Source organism: Mustela erminea, chromosome 13 (assembly GCF_009829155.1).
Source record: "Mustela erminea isolate mMusErm1 chromosome 13, mMusErm1.Pri, whole genome shotgun sequence".
Classification (NCBI taxonomy): domain Eukaryota; kingdom Metazoa; phylum Chordata; class Mammalia; order Carnivora; family Mustelidae; genus Mustela; species Mustela erminea.
In genome coordinates, this window is record NC_045626.1 from 38539414 (window position 1) to 38556939 (window position 17526).

The 17526-nt window shown below is 34.4% G+C and overlaps 1 protein-coding gene across 7 annotated transcripts in view; it reads left to right on the forward strand.

Annotated features, from left to right (window-relative positions):
- The window catches only part of CCDC178 (coiled-coil domain containing 178), a 452006-nt gene that overhangs the window by 14706 nt on the left and 419774 nt on the right, over positions 1–17526 (forward strand). For 4 of the 7 annotated variants that reach the window (XM_032311006.1, XM_032311005.1, XM_032311007.1 and 1 more), the window contains one exon: positions 5260–5337. The exons of the other annotated variants lie outside the window; for them this stretch is intronic. In XM_032311006.1, the coding sequence (XP_032166897.1) occupies positions 5283–5337 (55 nt within the window). In that variant the 5' untranslated portion in view covers positions 5260–5282. The remainder of the gene's footprint in view (positions 1–5259; positions 5338–17526) is intronic. 7 annotated transcript variants of the gene reach the window in all.

Genomic DNA, 17526 nt, shown 5'->3' on the forward strand with positions numbered 1-17526 from the left:
ATCATAACTTCAAATAAGTTTGAAATCTCACTTATATTATGGGGTGAAAAACTGGGAAAAGTAAGTAAATTTTTTTTTAATATTCCAACAGTTTATTAAGTATCTCCCATTGTCAGACTTTTTAAAATCTTCTCTGTGAAGAGAATGCAGACTTATAACTATTATTGGGTATATTTAAATTATGATAAAATAAATCAGGTGAACTATAGATAAAGCCACTACAAATAAACAAAAAAATATGTTTTCCACAATTATTGGAAGACTATCAGTATGTCTACACTGATTACTGAAAAGAATGTGTGAGGGAATCATGGCTACTGAGATGCTTTAAGATAGCCTAAAGTTGCTTAACATTTTCATGAGGATATGGAAGAACAGGAAAGTGGTACATTAATTTCATAGCCTTATTAAAGCCATGAAAATAACACAGATAAAAAGAAACAGCATCTTGGGGCACCTGGGTGGCTCCGTGGATTAAGCCTCTGCCTTCTGCCCCAAGTCATGACCTCCAGGGAGTTTGCTTCTCCCTTTCCCTCTGCCCCCCCCCCACCCCGCCCCAGCCAACCCCAGTTTCTGCTCTCTCTCTTTGCATTCTTTAAAAAGAAAAAAAAAAGAAAGAAAAACAGCACCTAAAGAGATGAAGTATATAGATACAATTTACTAAGTTTTAGAAGCGTCTATGGTACTATCATTTTCTTTAAGGCTTTAGTTTTTGTGGGCATTGGGGATGAGCTTCTAAACTGTCTAAATACTGCTTTTTATATTGTTTGTGGGTTTGGAACATGGGTGATCCAAAATGATTTATATGTTTATTTCCATTTAAAATAAATATATTTCCAAATAAAAACACTGAAATAAACTGGGAGAAGATTCTTATAATAAATTAGTAACAAAGGACTCTATCTACAATAATGGAAGTTTAAAAACAAACAAACAAAAAAAAACAAACCCCAAACCACAACCCAGAATGAACAACTGAAATATTCATCAATAGGAGAATGGTATAATAAAACAACGGAATGTTACAGCAGTGAGAGAATGAAAAAAGCTATTTATAAAACCACAGATAAATCTCAAAATGTACTAAACAATAAAAAATCTATAGAATGATTTGTAGAGTATATTTATTTAAAGTTGTAAAACTGAATCAATTCTATATAGTGTATTATTTTGAGATATATAATAAAAAAGCCTGAAACTACAGGGATTCTAATTTTGATGTATGTAACTTTTGGTGAAGGAGGAAGTGAAATTTGACCATTGAATAATACAATGAAATTTGAATGCTATTGTTAACTACTTATTTCTTAGTCTGTATTGTAGAATACAAGGGGTTTTATTTTATGGTGCTATGTAATATTTGATAATAAAAATATTTAAAATAATTACAAATAAAATCATGAGGGGAAATGGGTAAAGTGAGAGGGTCTTCTGTCTATAAAGATAAATAGCTCAGAAATTTTGTTTTAGCAATGGGGAAGCAAAAAAATTTGAGGAATATAGTAATTTGATGAGATGATAGCTTAATGTGATGAAATAAAAAGAATTGTATGTGTAACATGCTATTCAAGTATGGAAATAAACAAAAATTATAACCCAAAACGTAGCTTTTGCCAGAAGATGCCAGAAAGCTTGAATAGTTGGAAGGGAAGTTGACAGTCCTATGCCAAATCTGTAACTATAAACTGATTGCAGGTGTTTTATTCTTTCATACATTTTTTTAATCCATGAATTTTTTCATTCTCAACAAGATGTGACCTGCTGAACCCCTCCAAGGTGACAGGCACTGTGATAGATCTGTGCTGTCCAATACTGTAGCACATAGCCATATGTGACAAATCAAATTTAAATTAATTAAAATAAAATAAAAAATTAATTCCTGGGTTAAATTAGATTTCAAGTGATCAATAGTGATTTCAAGTGATCAGGTGGCTAATATAATGCCTATTTTGGATAGCACAGATTTAGAAGATTTTCATCACTGTAGAAAGTTCTATTTAATGTTGCTGTTACAGATGATAGAACTATAGCAGTGAACAACATAGATTTTGAGTTCTGAGAAAAGAGAAAACAAAGGAAAAGATTATAAAAATATATTACCATGTTAAGTAGTAATGAGTCATTTGAAAAAATAAAGCATCTTAAGTGGACAGAGTGAAGGGTATGTTCTGATGAAGTGGCTTTCATAAGGAATCATAACTATGGAAAGAAAGGCATTTCTATTCATTGGGAGGGGGTTAAACCGAGAAATGTGTGGCTTCATGAATGCCAAGGTACACAATTGATTTAGAAGATAGCATAAAAGAGAGTTCTAGTAAGATAAGAATTTTGAAATTGTAATTGGAAATAATAAATCAAGAGGGAGGATGTTATGAACTCTCCAGCACAAGCGGAGGGATAAGAGAAACCAGTAGAGGGATACTCCCACATTGTCAGAACAGAAGGAGGCCATGAAAGGCACAGATGTGTTTAGTTTGTGGGTTTGGTGATGGAAAATTAGAGTTCAAATCAAATTCCTTCTATTTTCTCTCTGAAGTAGGAGGTGATATCTTTCAAAAGAGAGAAATAGAGTTTAAAAAGAAATAGGATTTGAAACAATTGATGTCTAAACTTTTTTAGCCTGAAATTAACATTTCCCCTTACCTACCATTTCATTCTTAGTCCTCTACTCCTCCTCATACACCTATTGAAAGAATCAAATTCTCTATTGATTTTTCTCTAAGTGGAACCCACTCCAGCTCTGATAACCTAGCTCATGTTGTACTTAGGGGACGGAATAGGGATAGGACACCCGCTCCAGCTTTCTGAAAGTAGAGATCAAGAGCATTGACTTTTATGCTTGCTTCTGTATTTTCCATCTTTTTATTATTGTATGCTTCATTCAAGTTCATTTTTTTCTGAACTTGCTTTATTAATTCTTTCTTCAGCCTTATCACATCCACTTTTAGTTTATCACTCAGTTTAGAATCGCAGATATAGCAGTTTGCAGTTCATGTTTTAGAGACTTTTTTTGAAATCTGCAGTATCAATTTGTAAAATTTTATGTCTGAAATTTTAAAATTTGATATTATATTTATAAATATGTTAAGCATATTTAGGTGGTTTATATCTGGTAACTTCATTACCTAGAGTACCTTTGGGTCAGAGTCTGTTATCTTTCCTTTTTTGGTGATTTCTATTATCTAGTCACTGTGTGGGGGTTTACTTTTGACTTTGTGTTGGGCAAGAATCACCTTAAATTCACTTTCCTTGTGAGAGATTCTGAGTCACCCAAATGATCTGTGACTGGGCTTCAGTCTATGGGTAGTCTTCTGTTTCATTTTGTTCCTTAAGATTTAGAGTTCTGAGGTTTCAATCATAGGAATGGGTCAATTTTTCAAATTCTTCACAGAATTTGGATTCTATTTTTTTGTTTCCAAAGATTGTGTGGCTGTTAAAGTATTGCCTAGACTCTCAGCAGCCTCTCTCACATCAGATATTGCCCTTGGGAAAAGTGGCCTTACATGTTGGTCTCATCTCTGTGGACTTCTGTGTTCTACCACGTCTTGGACCAGATTTTTGTCAGAGGAAGGCCCCTGGCTAGGGCAGCCTCCGCCATTAAAAGATGGCGCCTGGCTAGTTGCCAGGTTAGGACTGCCTCGTAAGACTAAGCGGAACGCCATAGAGGAAGTAAACAGCATTGGTTGCTAGCAAAGTTGTTCATTTAGGTGCACAGCCTGATTCGCTCTCTCCTGTATCCTGATTGCTGATTGGTCATGTAAACGTATATAAGTGTGTAGACTTGCGGAAATAAAGAGGGAGAAGATACATCTGAACTGGGGCTTCTCGTCGTCCTTGCGGGTAGAGGGCGATAGATTTTTATTATTACCTTGTTCTCAGATACTTTCATGAAGATTTAAAAATATGTTATAACCATATTTTTGTTAGTAGTAATTTGTAAACCATATTTTTGTTAGTAGTAATTTGTAAGAGCACTTTCCAAGTTACCCATTTCTACATTACTATAACAATTTTCTTATATTTTTCCTGTAATTTTGTATAGAAAATGATTCCATGTTTTAACTATAAGCTTCACTGAATTAAAAAAATTAAATGTTGATATGAAGTCAAATTTAATTATGGACTTTTCTATAGCTTCTGTTCCTTTCATAAGTTGGTCTTGATGAAGTAGATTGGCTTATTCAAAGGAGCACTGGACTTGGGATTCATGGTTTTCTTTCATAGCACTCTTCCCTAAAAGCTATTCTATGTTATAGAATTACTATCTTTCCATTCAGTAGCTTAAATTTCTAATAAATATCAATTCATAGGAATTACAGCAGAGTAACATGTTAAATATAGGGATATTGTCAGCAATGTCAAAACTCTATAGGACAAACTATTTTATTTCCACACTGATAAATTGTAGACAAAAGAAACCTCACAACGAGAATTAAAGTGAGCACTTACAAAGAGAATTAAAAGACATTTCAGTTGAATGTTATACTTATATCACTATTCTGAAAACTTTTAAAAAAACAGGAAAAAATACAAGACAAAAGAAATGTAAACACTGACTGCATGTTTAGTGATATTAAGACAGTATTATTAGCAGTCTTCATTATATTATTGGTATTATTGCTATGTTTAAAAGAATTCTTGAAATACTTACAAATGCAATACTATGACATTTGATTATGACTCTGATCAGGTAGGTCAGACAGGGCAGTGGGTAAGTATACAGAATTCAGATTGACCACTAGTTGAAACTGGTTGAAGGCCACTTTGAGATCCATTCTGTTTTCTCACACCTGTGTATATATTTGACTTTTTCCATAATAAAATGTTTAAAAAAAGAACTGAGAAAAAGTAAAGATAATGGTAAGGTTTAACTTTATCATAAGAAATGAAACATCATTGATTCTAGAATCTCCACGGGGCTTAGAGTCCACAGTTACAATGATAAATGCTAAAAAAAAAAATCTAGTTTCCAGGCCAGATGTCTGTTTAAGTTACCAGAAAAGCAGAGGATCTATGATTCCTTTTTAGTGAGGATTTTTATATTTGGTGTTCCCAAAAAGGATCATTATAGCTCTCATGGGAAGAAGAGTACACTGTTGGATTTCCTTACACTCTTAACATAATTTAGTACTGATTTTTATATATCCTATGTTAGAAACCCATCCTGACACTCTCAGTTCTTGAATTGGCAATTTTTAGTGAATTTAAATATATACTACTATTGATTCGTGATATTTAAAGATTTTTCTTTCTAATTAGGTTTTGAAATATTGTAAATAACCATGCCTGAAAAGACAATTTCCTGTTCTAACATTGAAGGTGATCAAGACAAGAAAAGTAAGTTTACCATTAAGTGATTTTCTCTGAAACTAGGTCATCAGTAAATACAAGGCAGCTACAAAGATAGTAGTCTTCTTCATGACAACGGGTCACACAATCAAACCTTACTGGGACCATGAAAGTGAGTAAATGAAAGGAGTAAGTCAGTTTAAGGAAAACCCCTGTCTGGATTATAATTAATTTCTTTTATAATTACTACTGAAATAAACTATAGGCAATACAATGTACAGGTAGTACAACAAAGCCAGCTCTTATGTGAGTCAATCACATACATCTCAACTCTACTCCACTGATTGCTTGAAGCTGTTTAGTTGATAACAAGAGCTAGTTATTAAAATTTTACCAGCACCTCTTGAAGATAACACAAAATTAAAAATTAAAAATATTTGATAATTCTATCTTGTAATTGTATTAGATTTTATTGCATTACTTTGCATTCTGAAACCCAACATCTTTAATTGGCATTTGTTAGCAATATCATGTCTTTGTATGATACAGAAGAGAAGTCAGCAAATTACAGCCCATGGGCCAAATTTGGACAGCAGCCCTTTTTATACAGCCGAAATGCTACAAATGTTTTCACATTTGTAAAGACTTGTAAAAAAAAAAAAAAAAAGAAAGAAAGAAAAAGAAAAGAAAAAAGAGAAAAGAGAGAAAAAAAAAAAAGAAACAAAGAGGACTATGAACACAGTTTGCACAAGGCCCACAAAACCTAACATTTTTTACTATCTGGCCCTTTATAGAAAGCATTTGCCAATCCTTGGTATAGAATTTTGTCTTGAGTACTTTAATGCTGGACAATAGTCTTTGTAGTTCATTGATGGTCAAGTTGCCAATTGTCGCATTAATGCTCTATAATAACCAATAAAAAAAGGCAAGTGCATATAGCATCATACACATTCATTTTACCTCACTTATGCAGGAGTGTGCTGGATAGTTCTGCTAATCTCAGGTGGGCTCAGGATGGCTCACTCATACATCTGCAATAAGCCACAAGCAACTCAAGCAACTAATTTTGCTTGAGTTTGGGGTTTCATCTTTCACAGGCCTATGGCCTTGGCTGGGAAAACTGGGCTGATTCATTTCTGCACCATGATGTCTTCCGTAGTTTTCCAGTAGCTTTGATCTAGTGGCTTGGGAGAAGGAACAGAAGCTCACAAGGCTTCTTGAGGCCAAGGCTCAAAACTGGCACACTACCATTTGTTGTATTTTATTGGCCAAAGCAGGACATAGGACCAGCCCAGAGTCAAGAAACAAGGGGTTAAGGTCTATTGTTTGATGATGGATGCTACAAAGTCACATTGGAAAGGAAGGTGAACACTGGGAGGAAAAACTTCTTGGGACTATTATTTCAATCCAGCTACTACAATTTTATCTGGGGTTACAAGACAAAGCAATCATTTAGTAATTCTAAACATGGTTGAAGATATTGCATGAGGGATTTCATGTAGAATTACCAATCTTGAGTAGGATTTTAGTATTCATCACCACATTTTACTTTCACAATATTTCAGTAACTTTGGTTTTTGTCTCTTACCAATATTAGTTGGAAAAAAGCATGTCATTTTACTGTCATTGTGTTTATGTATTAAAGTTTAAACAAAAAATTTTCATTTTTGGAAACGGATTTCAATCTCAAATTAACAATATGAACCAGATTATTCACTTAAAACAATTTTCCCAAAGATACAATTTGGAAAGAAGATAATCAAACATACTTGCACATATCTCTTGTTTAAATACTTGGAAAGAACTTTTCAAACTTTTTGGATTATAATGTTATTTAAAAGCTACTAGTTTGTTCCAAGACTTTTGAGATCCAGGCTGATGGTTTCCCTTTGAATGACCTGACAAAGTCTGTTTTTGTATTGCAACAGAAACTGACCAGTCTACACTGATTTGCAAGCAAAAACTCCTATATGTGGTGCATCAGAACAGAGTTAATCATATTAAAAAAAGGCAGGCCACCTGTTTTTAGTCTACACAATGGAGAGATATACACAAATATAACCACATATCACAGTATTTAATGGAATATGAATGTTCTATGATACAGATTATTTCCATACATGCATATGAATTATAAAATAATTTGGTTAATAAATCGTCTTTTGGTGTTTGCTTAGTCAGTAAGTTTAGAATATTTGTATTTAAATGACTTAGAACAAATATTTGGAATGCTGGGATAAATACTAATTACCTATTAAAATTAACTTCTGTCTCTTTAGCATCATACCATCATTAAGCTCCCTATCTTCTGTGTAAACCAACCAACCACTACAGAGAATATTCAGCTCATCAAACAAAGCATTGAGATACCTATGTTCAAACTATAGAAATTTATCAGACCTCAGTGTTTATTGTTATGTTGTGGCAGATTTCAAATTTTAAGCCCAAAGCAATCTCTGCTGGACGATGTACTGAACCTAATTATCTACCAACCTTTGAAAATGTTTGTCATTAACTCTGTCATTAATATTATAAAAACACAGTGTGAGGTCTTATTTATTAACTTCTACCAGATTATATTGACCATAATACTTCTCCTAACATCAAAAATAAATCCTTTCTTTATGTTGTGTCAATCATCATGAAACTACTGTGGTCATGTTAAAATTCTCATTATACTATAAATAAACATATAGAATTGGATAATTATTCTGTGCTCTCAGCTGAAATAAATAATAAAACATATTATTAAACATTTCCAAATTGTTCTGTACAGTCACAGCCAGATATTAAACATGCTGACCAACAGTATTTTCAGATGACTCATGTTTACAAATGGTTAGCTCCAAGATAATAATGTTTATTACAATTAACAGTAACTTTTTACAAACTTACCCCCTGTAATGTTGTGATTTGTAGGCAATATTTTCAGTAAGTACAAAACTGCATTTAATGGCAGTATCACATATTTATTTGAATTATGATACTGATTCTGCATTAGTTTTCCTATTTCTTATATTTCATAATATATATTTTCCCATACAACAGGCTGAGGCTGTGCTTTTTTTTTTTTTTTTTTTTTTTTTTTTTACACATTAGTTTCTTATTTGTTGGAATAGGAAAGTTTTGTACATTAAAAATACCTGTAACAGGGGCACCTGTGTGGCTCAGTGGGTTAAACCCTCTGCCTTTGGCTTAGGTCAGGATCCCAGAGTCTTGGGATTGAGCCCCACATCCGGCTCTCTACTCAGCAGGGAGCCTGCTTCCCCCTCTCTCTCTGCCTGCCTCTCTGCCTACTTGTGATCTCTGCCTGTCAAATAAATAAATAAATAATCTTTAAAAAAATACCTGTAACATATATGTAAAGAATACTAATAAAATTGACTATCTGTGCACTCATGACCTACCTTAAGAAACAAAACCCTGAGATCTCACCTCTCCCAAATCACATTTATTTTTTGTATATTTTATAAAAACATGTTAATACAATGCATATATGGTTTGATACTTTTAATCTCATAATTTTAACTGTTTTATTAATTCACTAATAAGTTAGATTATCTGAAAATAATGAGGTTTTTTACTTTCTTCCCACTATAATTTTATCACTTTCCCTCTTCTATTGCTTAGTCTAGATCCTTCAGAATGTTATTAAATGAAGCAATAAAAATGTGCACATTTATCTTCTTGTTCCTGATTTTTAAAATGAGACTTTTAATGCTTCATCATTAAATCTGATGGTATTTTTCAGGTTATCTTTATAATGTACTATAAATTATGAACATGCATTGAATTTTATGAATGGTTTTCCTACATCTACTGAAATTTTTCTGTGATTAAGTTTTCCTTCTTTAATCTTTAAATTTAATGAATTGCATAAATAGATTTTGAATTGCTAAACTTTTCATTCATGGGACAAATTTATTTTTTAAAGTTTCTTTTCATATATTGCTGGATTTGATTTAATGATCATTTGTTCAGGATTTTTGGATCTATGCTCTGGAGTAACATTGGTCCCTAAGTTTTTTACTTACCTTATTTTAGTCTGGCTTTGTTACCAAGGTATTTATAACTTCACAATGGGATCAGGGAAATGTTTCTTCATTTTCTACTCTCTGAAAAAAATAATATCTTAATTAATTTTCTGGAATGTTTAGCTGAACTTATGTCTTAATTTTTAAAGACACAAACCATTGATATTATTTATTTACTTGTTATAGGACTAGTTAGGCTTTCTGTGTATTCTTAATTCACTATTGACAAGTTTTAATTTTTTCTTTTAAGAATTTGTTCACTTTGTTAAATTTGAAATATACTGATATAACACTTTTATATCTCTCTACATTCAGTTATTCCTCCTTTACATTCATAATATTGTACTTGTTTCTTTGTCTAGATCAATTTTGCCACGTGTTTATTTGTGTTAAACTCTTCAAAGTAGTAATTTCTGATCTTTTTAATTATCTCTAGATTTTTTTGTTGCTGATGGTCTGTTTTCTATTTTATTAATTTCAGATATTACTACTCCTCTTCCTTCTACTTTCTTTGTTTTTTTTTTATATATTCTTAATTTGGATGTTGAGATCACATATAATTATTTAAAGTTATGAATTTCCCTTGAGATATCATAGATATTATAAAAAGGACTGGACTGTCAAATCAGTCTCCTTTGAAGCAGAGACTTACTTAGCATACAGCTTATTAAATGCTGTTCTGGGTAATAGTGTTTAACTATTATTTATTTTGTTTACTTATTTTTTTTTAAAGATTTCATTTATTTATTTGACAGACAGAGATCACAAGTAGGCAGAGAGGCAGGCAGAGAGAGAGGGGGAAGCAAGCACCCTGCTGATCAGAGAGCCTGATGCAGGGCTTGATTCCAGGACCCTGGGATCATGACCTGAGCCAAAGGCAGAGGCTTAACCCACTGAGCCACCCAGGTGCCCCAAGTGTTTAACTTTTTTTTTTTTTAACTTTTAAAAACTTATATTCACATATTATAAAATTCACCTCTTTAAAGGGTACAATTCAGTGTTTTTAGTATAATCACAAGGTTGTGTAAATGTCAATGTTATTTAATTCTAGAATACCTTCATAACCCCTAAAAGAAACCCTATACTATACATCAGCAGACACTCCCTATTTCCCCTCCACCCAGCCCCTGTCAACCACAAACCTATGTGCCTTGGTGGGGATATCATAAGTCTGGTGAGGGTTGATTAATTTCTGCCGAAAACTGCTACCACCATCACCCTGGAGGACACCCACAACACGCAGATGATGAAGTTCAGTGAACGGCTTGCCATCACGTTCACAGTCAAGGCCAAGAACCCTGAAGACCTACCCAAGCTGATGGAGAGGCCGAGGCAGCTGGCCAAGTCAGACCCCACAGAACAGTGCATTACCGAGCAGTGCATCCTGGGAGCACACAATCGTGGGTGCCAGTGGCTGCACCTGGAGACCTGCTTGAAGAACCTGGAGGACCACACCTACATCCCTATCAAGAAATCCGACCCAGAGTCAAAGGTGCTCTGCCTATGCAAATCCCCAAACCAGCACAATCTTCTGTAGGTGAAGGTGCGGCTCTTCTGCGACCACCTGGCCTAGGACAGCAACCAGGGCGAGGTGGGCCTGCCAGTAACGGAAGCAGCAGGTCGCTGTCTGGCCAAAAAGCATGAGTGGAACCTGCTAGACCCGCCAAGATCTGGTGCTCAGGGCCTGATGGCAGTGGCCCAACATCTCCAGTCATCACCAGGACTGTACAGTACCTCAACGAAATCAAGGATACCATGCTGTTGGGATTCCAGAAGGGCTGCCTTGCCAGGAGAACCTGCGAGGCGTGTGCTCGGATGGCTGCGATGCGACGCTGCACGAGGACGCCATCCAGACCACGCCAGGGCGTGGCACCACCTTTACCGCAGCGCACTGATAGCTGGCGTGGGCAAGGAGAGCCCATCCAACCTGTGCAGCTCCAGAGCCAGAGGAAGTGGTTGGCGGGCTCTACAGTGTCCCCAACAAGACGGAGGGCCACGTCTTTAAAAAGTCCCAGGTGTCTGGCATCTCCATGTCTATCGTGAAGGCCAACTGCTCCTCAAGAAGTCCTTTACTTTACCACCGACCGGAGGCCCCACAGGGCAGCCAGGACTTCCCCCAGTGCGTGTTTGGCCACCAGCAGCTCCTGCTTGGGCACCCCTTTGATCACAGCAGCCGACCCAGCTAGGTGGTGGTGGAGACTCGCAAGTGCAAAGTCCTGCAGGAGGGCACCCTGCCGCACACAACTTCCGGCACAAATTGTGGGCGGACCTCCCGGCGGCGCCTGCGCCCTACCTTCAATGGACTGCGGCGGCCGGCGCTGCGGTTCCCCTCCGGGCACCTGCGGACCAGACACAGGCGCCGTGGGCTAGCCTGACGGCTCCCTGGGGCCCATTTGGTGCCATCCCTCGGCATGAGCACCGAAGCCATTTCCTTCAGTATTTATCTGAAGATTCGAGGGGTAACAGAAAAGCCCTCACAACCAGGATTTATTTGGCCAGTGGGGGTGGGGGAGGCCGGATGGGACGCGGTACTGGACCACTCTGTATGGATGAATTTGTGAAATAGTTGACTTTGTGTGTCTGTCTTCTGTTAAACGTTCATCACTAGATGGATGTTTGGGTTTCCACTCTGGGGCCGTTATGAATAATGTTCTTATGAGTGTTTGAGTACAAGGATTTCCCCCCCCCCCATGGGGGTATGTGTTTTTATTTCTATTGGGTATACACTTAGGACTGGAATTGCTGGGTCATTTGGTAACTTGATGTTTAACTTTCTGAGTAATTGCCATTTTTTTTTTTCTAGAGCACCTGCAGTATTTTATATTTCAAATGGCAGTATATGAGGATTCCACTTCTTACACTTATCAGGGCTTGTTATATTGTTTCTAGTTGTATTTTTTGGTGTCTGTGTGTATATGTTATTATAGCCCTTGTTACTGGGAGTGAAGTGACATTTCATTGTGATTTTGATTTGCATTTCTCTAATGACTAATCATGGGAAGATCTTTATATGTGCATACTGGCCATTTGTTTATCTTTGGAGAAATGTCTGTTTAAATCTTTTTCCATTTTAAAACTGCGTTGTCTTTTTTTTTTTTTAATCCTTTTATTGTAGAAGTCTTTTTGTATTTCAGAAACTAGATCTTTACCAGATATATGATTTGCAAATGTTTTCACCCACAGTAGGGGTTGTATTTTCATCTTCTTGATAATGTCCTTTGTAGGACAAAAAAAATTTATTAGATGAAGCCAATTGATCTAATTTTTAAAACTGCTTGTTCCTTTGATATCACATCAAAGAAACTACTGCCTAATTCAAGGTCACAAATATTTACATCTCTGTTTTCTTCCAAGAGTTTTATAGTACTAGCTCTTGCAGTTAAGTTTATGATGCATCTGAGTTTATTCTTATATATGATTTATGGTAAGAGTCAAAATTCATTCTTTTGCATGTCTATCTCCAGTTGACATAGTACCATCAGTTGAAAAAGACTTTTTTTTTCCTCATTGAATTGTCATGGCACCCTTATAAAGATCAACAGACCATAAATATGGGTTTATTTGATGAATCTCAGATCTACTCCATTGATCTACATGTCCATTCTGATGCCAGTACCATACTGTGTATTATAGCTTTATAGTAATTTTTAAAACTAGAAGTGTGATTTCTCCAACATGTTTTTTTTTTTCTTTTTGGCTAATCTGAGTCCCTTGCATTTCCATGTAAATTTTTGGATCAGTCTGAAAATTTCTGGGAATAAAAAAAAAGGCTGTTGGAATTTGATAGGAGTTACATTGAATCTGTGGACCATTATAAGGGGTTTTGGCATCGTAACAAGATTATGTCTTCCAGAGTACTCATACAGTACCTTTGTATTTACTTAGGCATTATTTTTTTGACAATGTTTTGTAAGTTTTAGTGAAGAAATCTTGCACTTCTGTTAATTTTATTCCCAATCAAAAATCATCTTTTTTTTTCCAGCATAACAGTATTCATTATTTTTGCACCACACCCCGTGCTCCATGCAATCCGTGCCCTCTATAATACCCACCACCTGGTACCCCAACCACCCACCCCCCGTCCCTTCAAAACCCTCAGATTGTTTTTCAGAGTCCATAGTCTCTCATGGTTCACCTCCGCTTCCAATTTCCCCCAACTCCCTTCTCCACTCTAAGTCCCCATGTCCTCCATGCTATTTGTTATGTTCCACAAATAAGTGAAACCATATGATAATTGACTCTCTCTGCTTGACTTATTTCACTCAGCATAATCTCTTCCAGTCCCGTCCAGAACTGCCCTATGACCCAGCAATTGCACTATTGGGTATTTACCCTAAGGATACAAACGTAGTGATCCAAAGGGGCACATGCACCCGAATGTTTATAGCAGCAATGTCCACAATAGCCAAACTATGGAAAGAACCTAGATGTCCATCAACAGATGAATGGATCAAGAAGATGTGGTATATATACACAATGGAATACTATGCAGCCATCAAAAGAAATGAAATCTTGCCATTTGCAACAACATGGATGGAACTAGAGCGTATCATGCTTAGCGAAATAAGTCAAGCAAAAATCATCTTTTTGATCCTTCTTATTTATTTATTTTTTTGGTCTACTTACTGTGGCTAGAATCTCCAGAACAATATTGAAAAGAAGTGGCAAAGTTTAGATATCCTTGTCTTTTTCCTGATCTTAGGGTGAAAATTTTAGTTTTTACCATAAAGTATGATGTTTGCTGGGGATTTTTCACAAAGGTTCTTTATCCTGTTGAAGACATTTCTCTCTATTCCTATTTTCTTGTGTATTTTTACCATGAGTGGGATTGAATTTTGTCAGATACTTTTTCTGCATCTATTGAAATGCTTATGTGATTTCTGCCCTTTATTTTGTTAATATGGTATATTGCATTCATTGATTTTCATATTTTGGAACATTTCTAGGATAAATCTCACTTGGATATGGTGCATAATCCTTTTTATGCTGTTGGATTTGGCTGGTATTTTGTGAGGATTTATTTCCTAATATTTTTCTTTCTCTTTGGATTTAGTTTGCTCTTTTTCTTAGGATGTGACAAAAGTTCTTTTATATATAGGCATATGTAGCTACGTATTTCCTCTGACCACTGATTTTACTAAACGTATTATGTGACTAGTTGTGTTGTCTTTTTGTTTTCATTCATCTCAAAGTATTTTCTCATTTCCCTTGTGATTTCTTTTTCACCCATTATTTATTTAGTAATGTTTTTAAAGTTCACATATTTGAAAATGTCCCATATTTTCTTTGGTTACCGATTTCTACTTTTAACATTGTAGTCAAAGAAGATACTTTGTATGATTTCAACACTATTCAAATGTATTGAAACTTATATATGGCATAATATGTGCTCTATTATAGAGAGTGTTCCATATGCACTTGAGAAAAATGATTTCTGCTCTTAGTGAAATATTATATAGTTGTTTCTTAGGTATAGTTGGTTTATCGTGTTTTCAAAACTGTTTACTTGTCTAGTTTCTAGTTGTTTCATCCATTATTTAGACAGTTGAAGTCTCCCACTATTGTTGAATTGTCTATTCCCTCCTTCAGTTATGTCAGCTTTTCCTTCATTTTGAGGTTCTGTTGTTAAATTTGTGTATGTTTATAATTGTTAGAGCTTCCTGATGGATTGACTCTCTTGCCATTACACAGTGTCCTTTATTTCAAGTAAAAATCATTGTCTTAAAGTCATCATGTGCAATTCTATGCAGAAACATAACTTTATAATTCGATCACAAAAAGTTTTCTTTTTCAGTAAGAAAAAGTACCTATTTATGTTTTTTTCTATATAATTTTTATTTGGTTATTATTTTTTGATAAATTAGATCATTCATATATCTTATAGTTATTTGACTAGTGCTATCTTCTATTTTTGCTTTTTCAACGTTCATTATCTTTTATGATTTGTATGTTTTTGCTAAGAATTTACTTTTGCCACATTTCATCCCGTAGTGGGGTTTTGGAATATAAATACCCTTCTTGTCATGGCTACTAAATATTAGCATTGGATAGCCTATAAGTTTTTAAATCTTATATTTAAAATCTTAAATTTTAAATCTGTATACTCTATCAAAATATTTAATGCCATTAGAATAAATATTGTATTTCCTATTTCATAATTTACATATAGTGAAATGCTCAAGCTTTAATATTGTAATTTAATGTATTTTAATGAATGTATGCATGATAAATATAGGACCACTGCCCATTTTTGGATGAAAAAGATTTTATTACCTCAGAAAGTTTCTAGACAACCATAGGCATCTATACCATTGGTATCTATCACAAGAGTTTAATTCTGTTTTTTTTTAACCTCATAAAAATGGAATTATGAAATATGCATTTTGTTTTCTTTGATTAATTTTGCTCAGTGTATTTTTGAGATTTGCCAGTGTCAGTCTGTGTATTAGTAGTTCTTTTTTTTTTAAACTGCTTAGCATTATACTATTGCATAAATACCCTGTAATTTTTGAAATTTAATTTTCTAGTGATGTGCATTTAGGTTGTTTCCAATTTCCACTGTTGGGAGTAAAGATATCACAGATATTCTCAGATAAATTTTTTTTTGTGATTTTACATTTCTATTGAGTTAAAGTTTACCACTGTTTTTGCATTGTAGAGCTATTTAATTTTATAAGAAACTGTCCAACAAATAATACATTCTTTGAGAATTTTTAAACACTTCAGAGATTGTAAAATAAAATACAAATGTTTCATTTGTCTCTATATTCCCTCTGTTCAAAGTTAACCAATCCTAATTGCATCTACAAATACCTATCAACCCATACATCTCTTTAGAAAACAAAAGATGATGATGAAGCATATATAAATTTTTGTTTTCCTCTTTTTCATTTAACAGTGTACCTTGGATTACTTTCTGTATCATCACGTAATGATATATCTGTTTGCTGTTTGCTTTCACTTTCCAGCTATTTATTATTATATCATTGTGTAAATGTAGCTTATACAATATGATGATATGATACATGTGCATATTGTGAGATGTTTACCACAGTAAGATTATTGAACACGTACTTAAATTTATTTAAGATTAAATAAATTTAAAAAATAAAAACGATTATTGAACACATACTTAAATTTACATAATTACCATATTTTATTGTTGTTATGGTGAGAACATGTAGAATCTTTCATAGCAACTTAGTTATTTATAATCACTTTGCTGTATACTATTTCTCTAAAATTTATTCTTCTTATAACTGGAAGTTTGTTCCCTTTGACTCAACATCTCATTTCCCCCACTTTCCAACCCCTGGCAACTGCTGTTCTACTCTGTTTCTATGAGTTTGGTGGCTTTTTTAGATACTCTGTATAAATGAGATCATTTGGTTTTGTCTTTGTCTTATTTTACTCAGCATAATTCCCTTAATTTCCTTTTTTGTTTTTCAGTTTTTTGTTTTGTTTTGTTTTGTTTTCCTTTGCCTTTTTTTCCCTTTTATTTGGAGGGAATGGGAGGAAGTGGGAACAGGGAGGTGGGAGGTGGATTTTGTTTATTTTTTTAGCTCATTTCCAGGGGGTGGGAGGTTTTTTTTAATATGTGTCATGAATAAAGTTGTTTTTGAAAATAAAAAAAAATATGGAACACTCATATTGTTTCAAATGGCAGGATTTCCTTCTTTTTTGTAGTTGAACAATATCGCATTGTATTTATACACACACACACACACATAATATCTACATATAGTATATGTGAATTGTGTATATATATCTATATATGGGCACTTCAGCTGCTATTGTGATAAGCTGCAGTGAACATGAGGGTACTGATAACTCTTTGAGATGGTGATTTCATTTCCTTTAGATATATACCCAGAAATGGGATCGCTACATCACATAAAAGTTCTGTTTTTCATTTCTTCATACTGTTTTCTGTAATGGCTATATGGTATAAATTTATATTTGCACCAACACTGCATGAGGATTTCTCTTATCTCTACATTTGGTGTCTCTTGTCTTTTTGATAATAGCCACTGTAACATATACGAGATGGTATCTGCTGGTGGTGATTTGTGTATCCCTGATGATTAGTGATGTTGAATACTTTGTCATGTACTTGTTGTCCATTTGTACGTCTTCTTTGGACCATGTCTACTCAGGACCTTTGCCATTTTAAAACTGAATTATTTGTTGCTATGTTATTGAG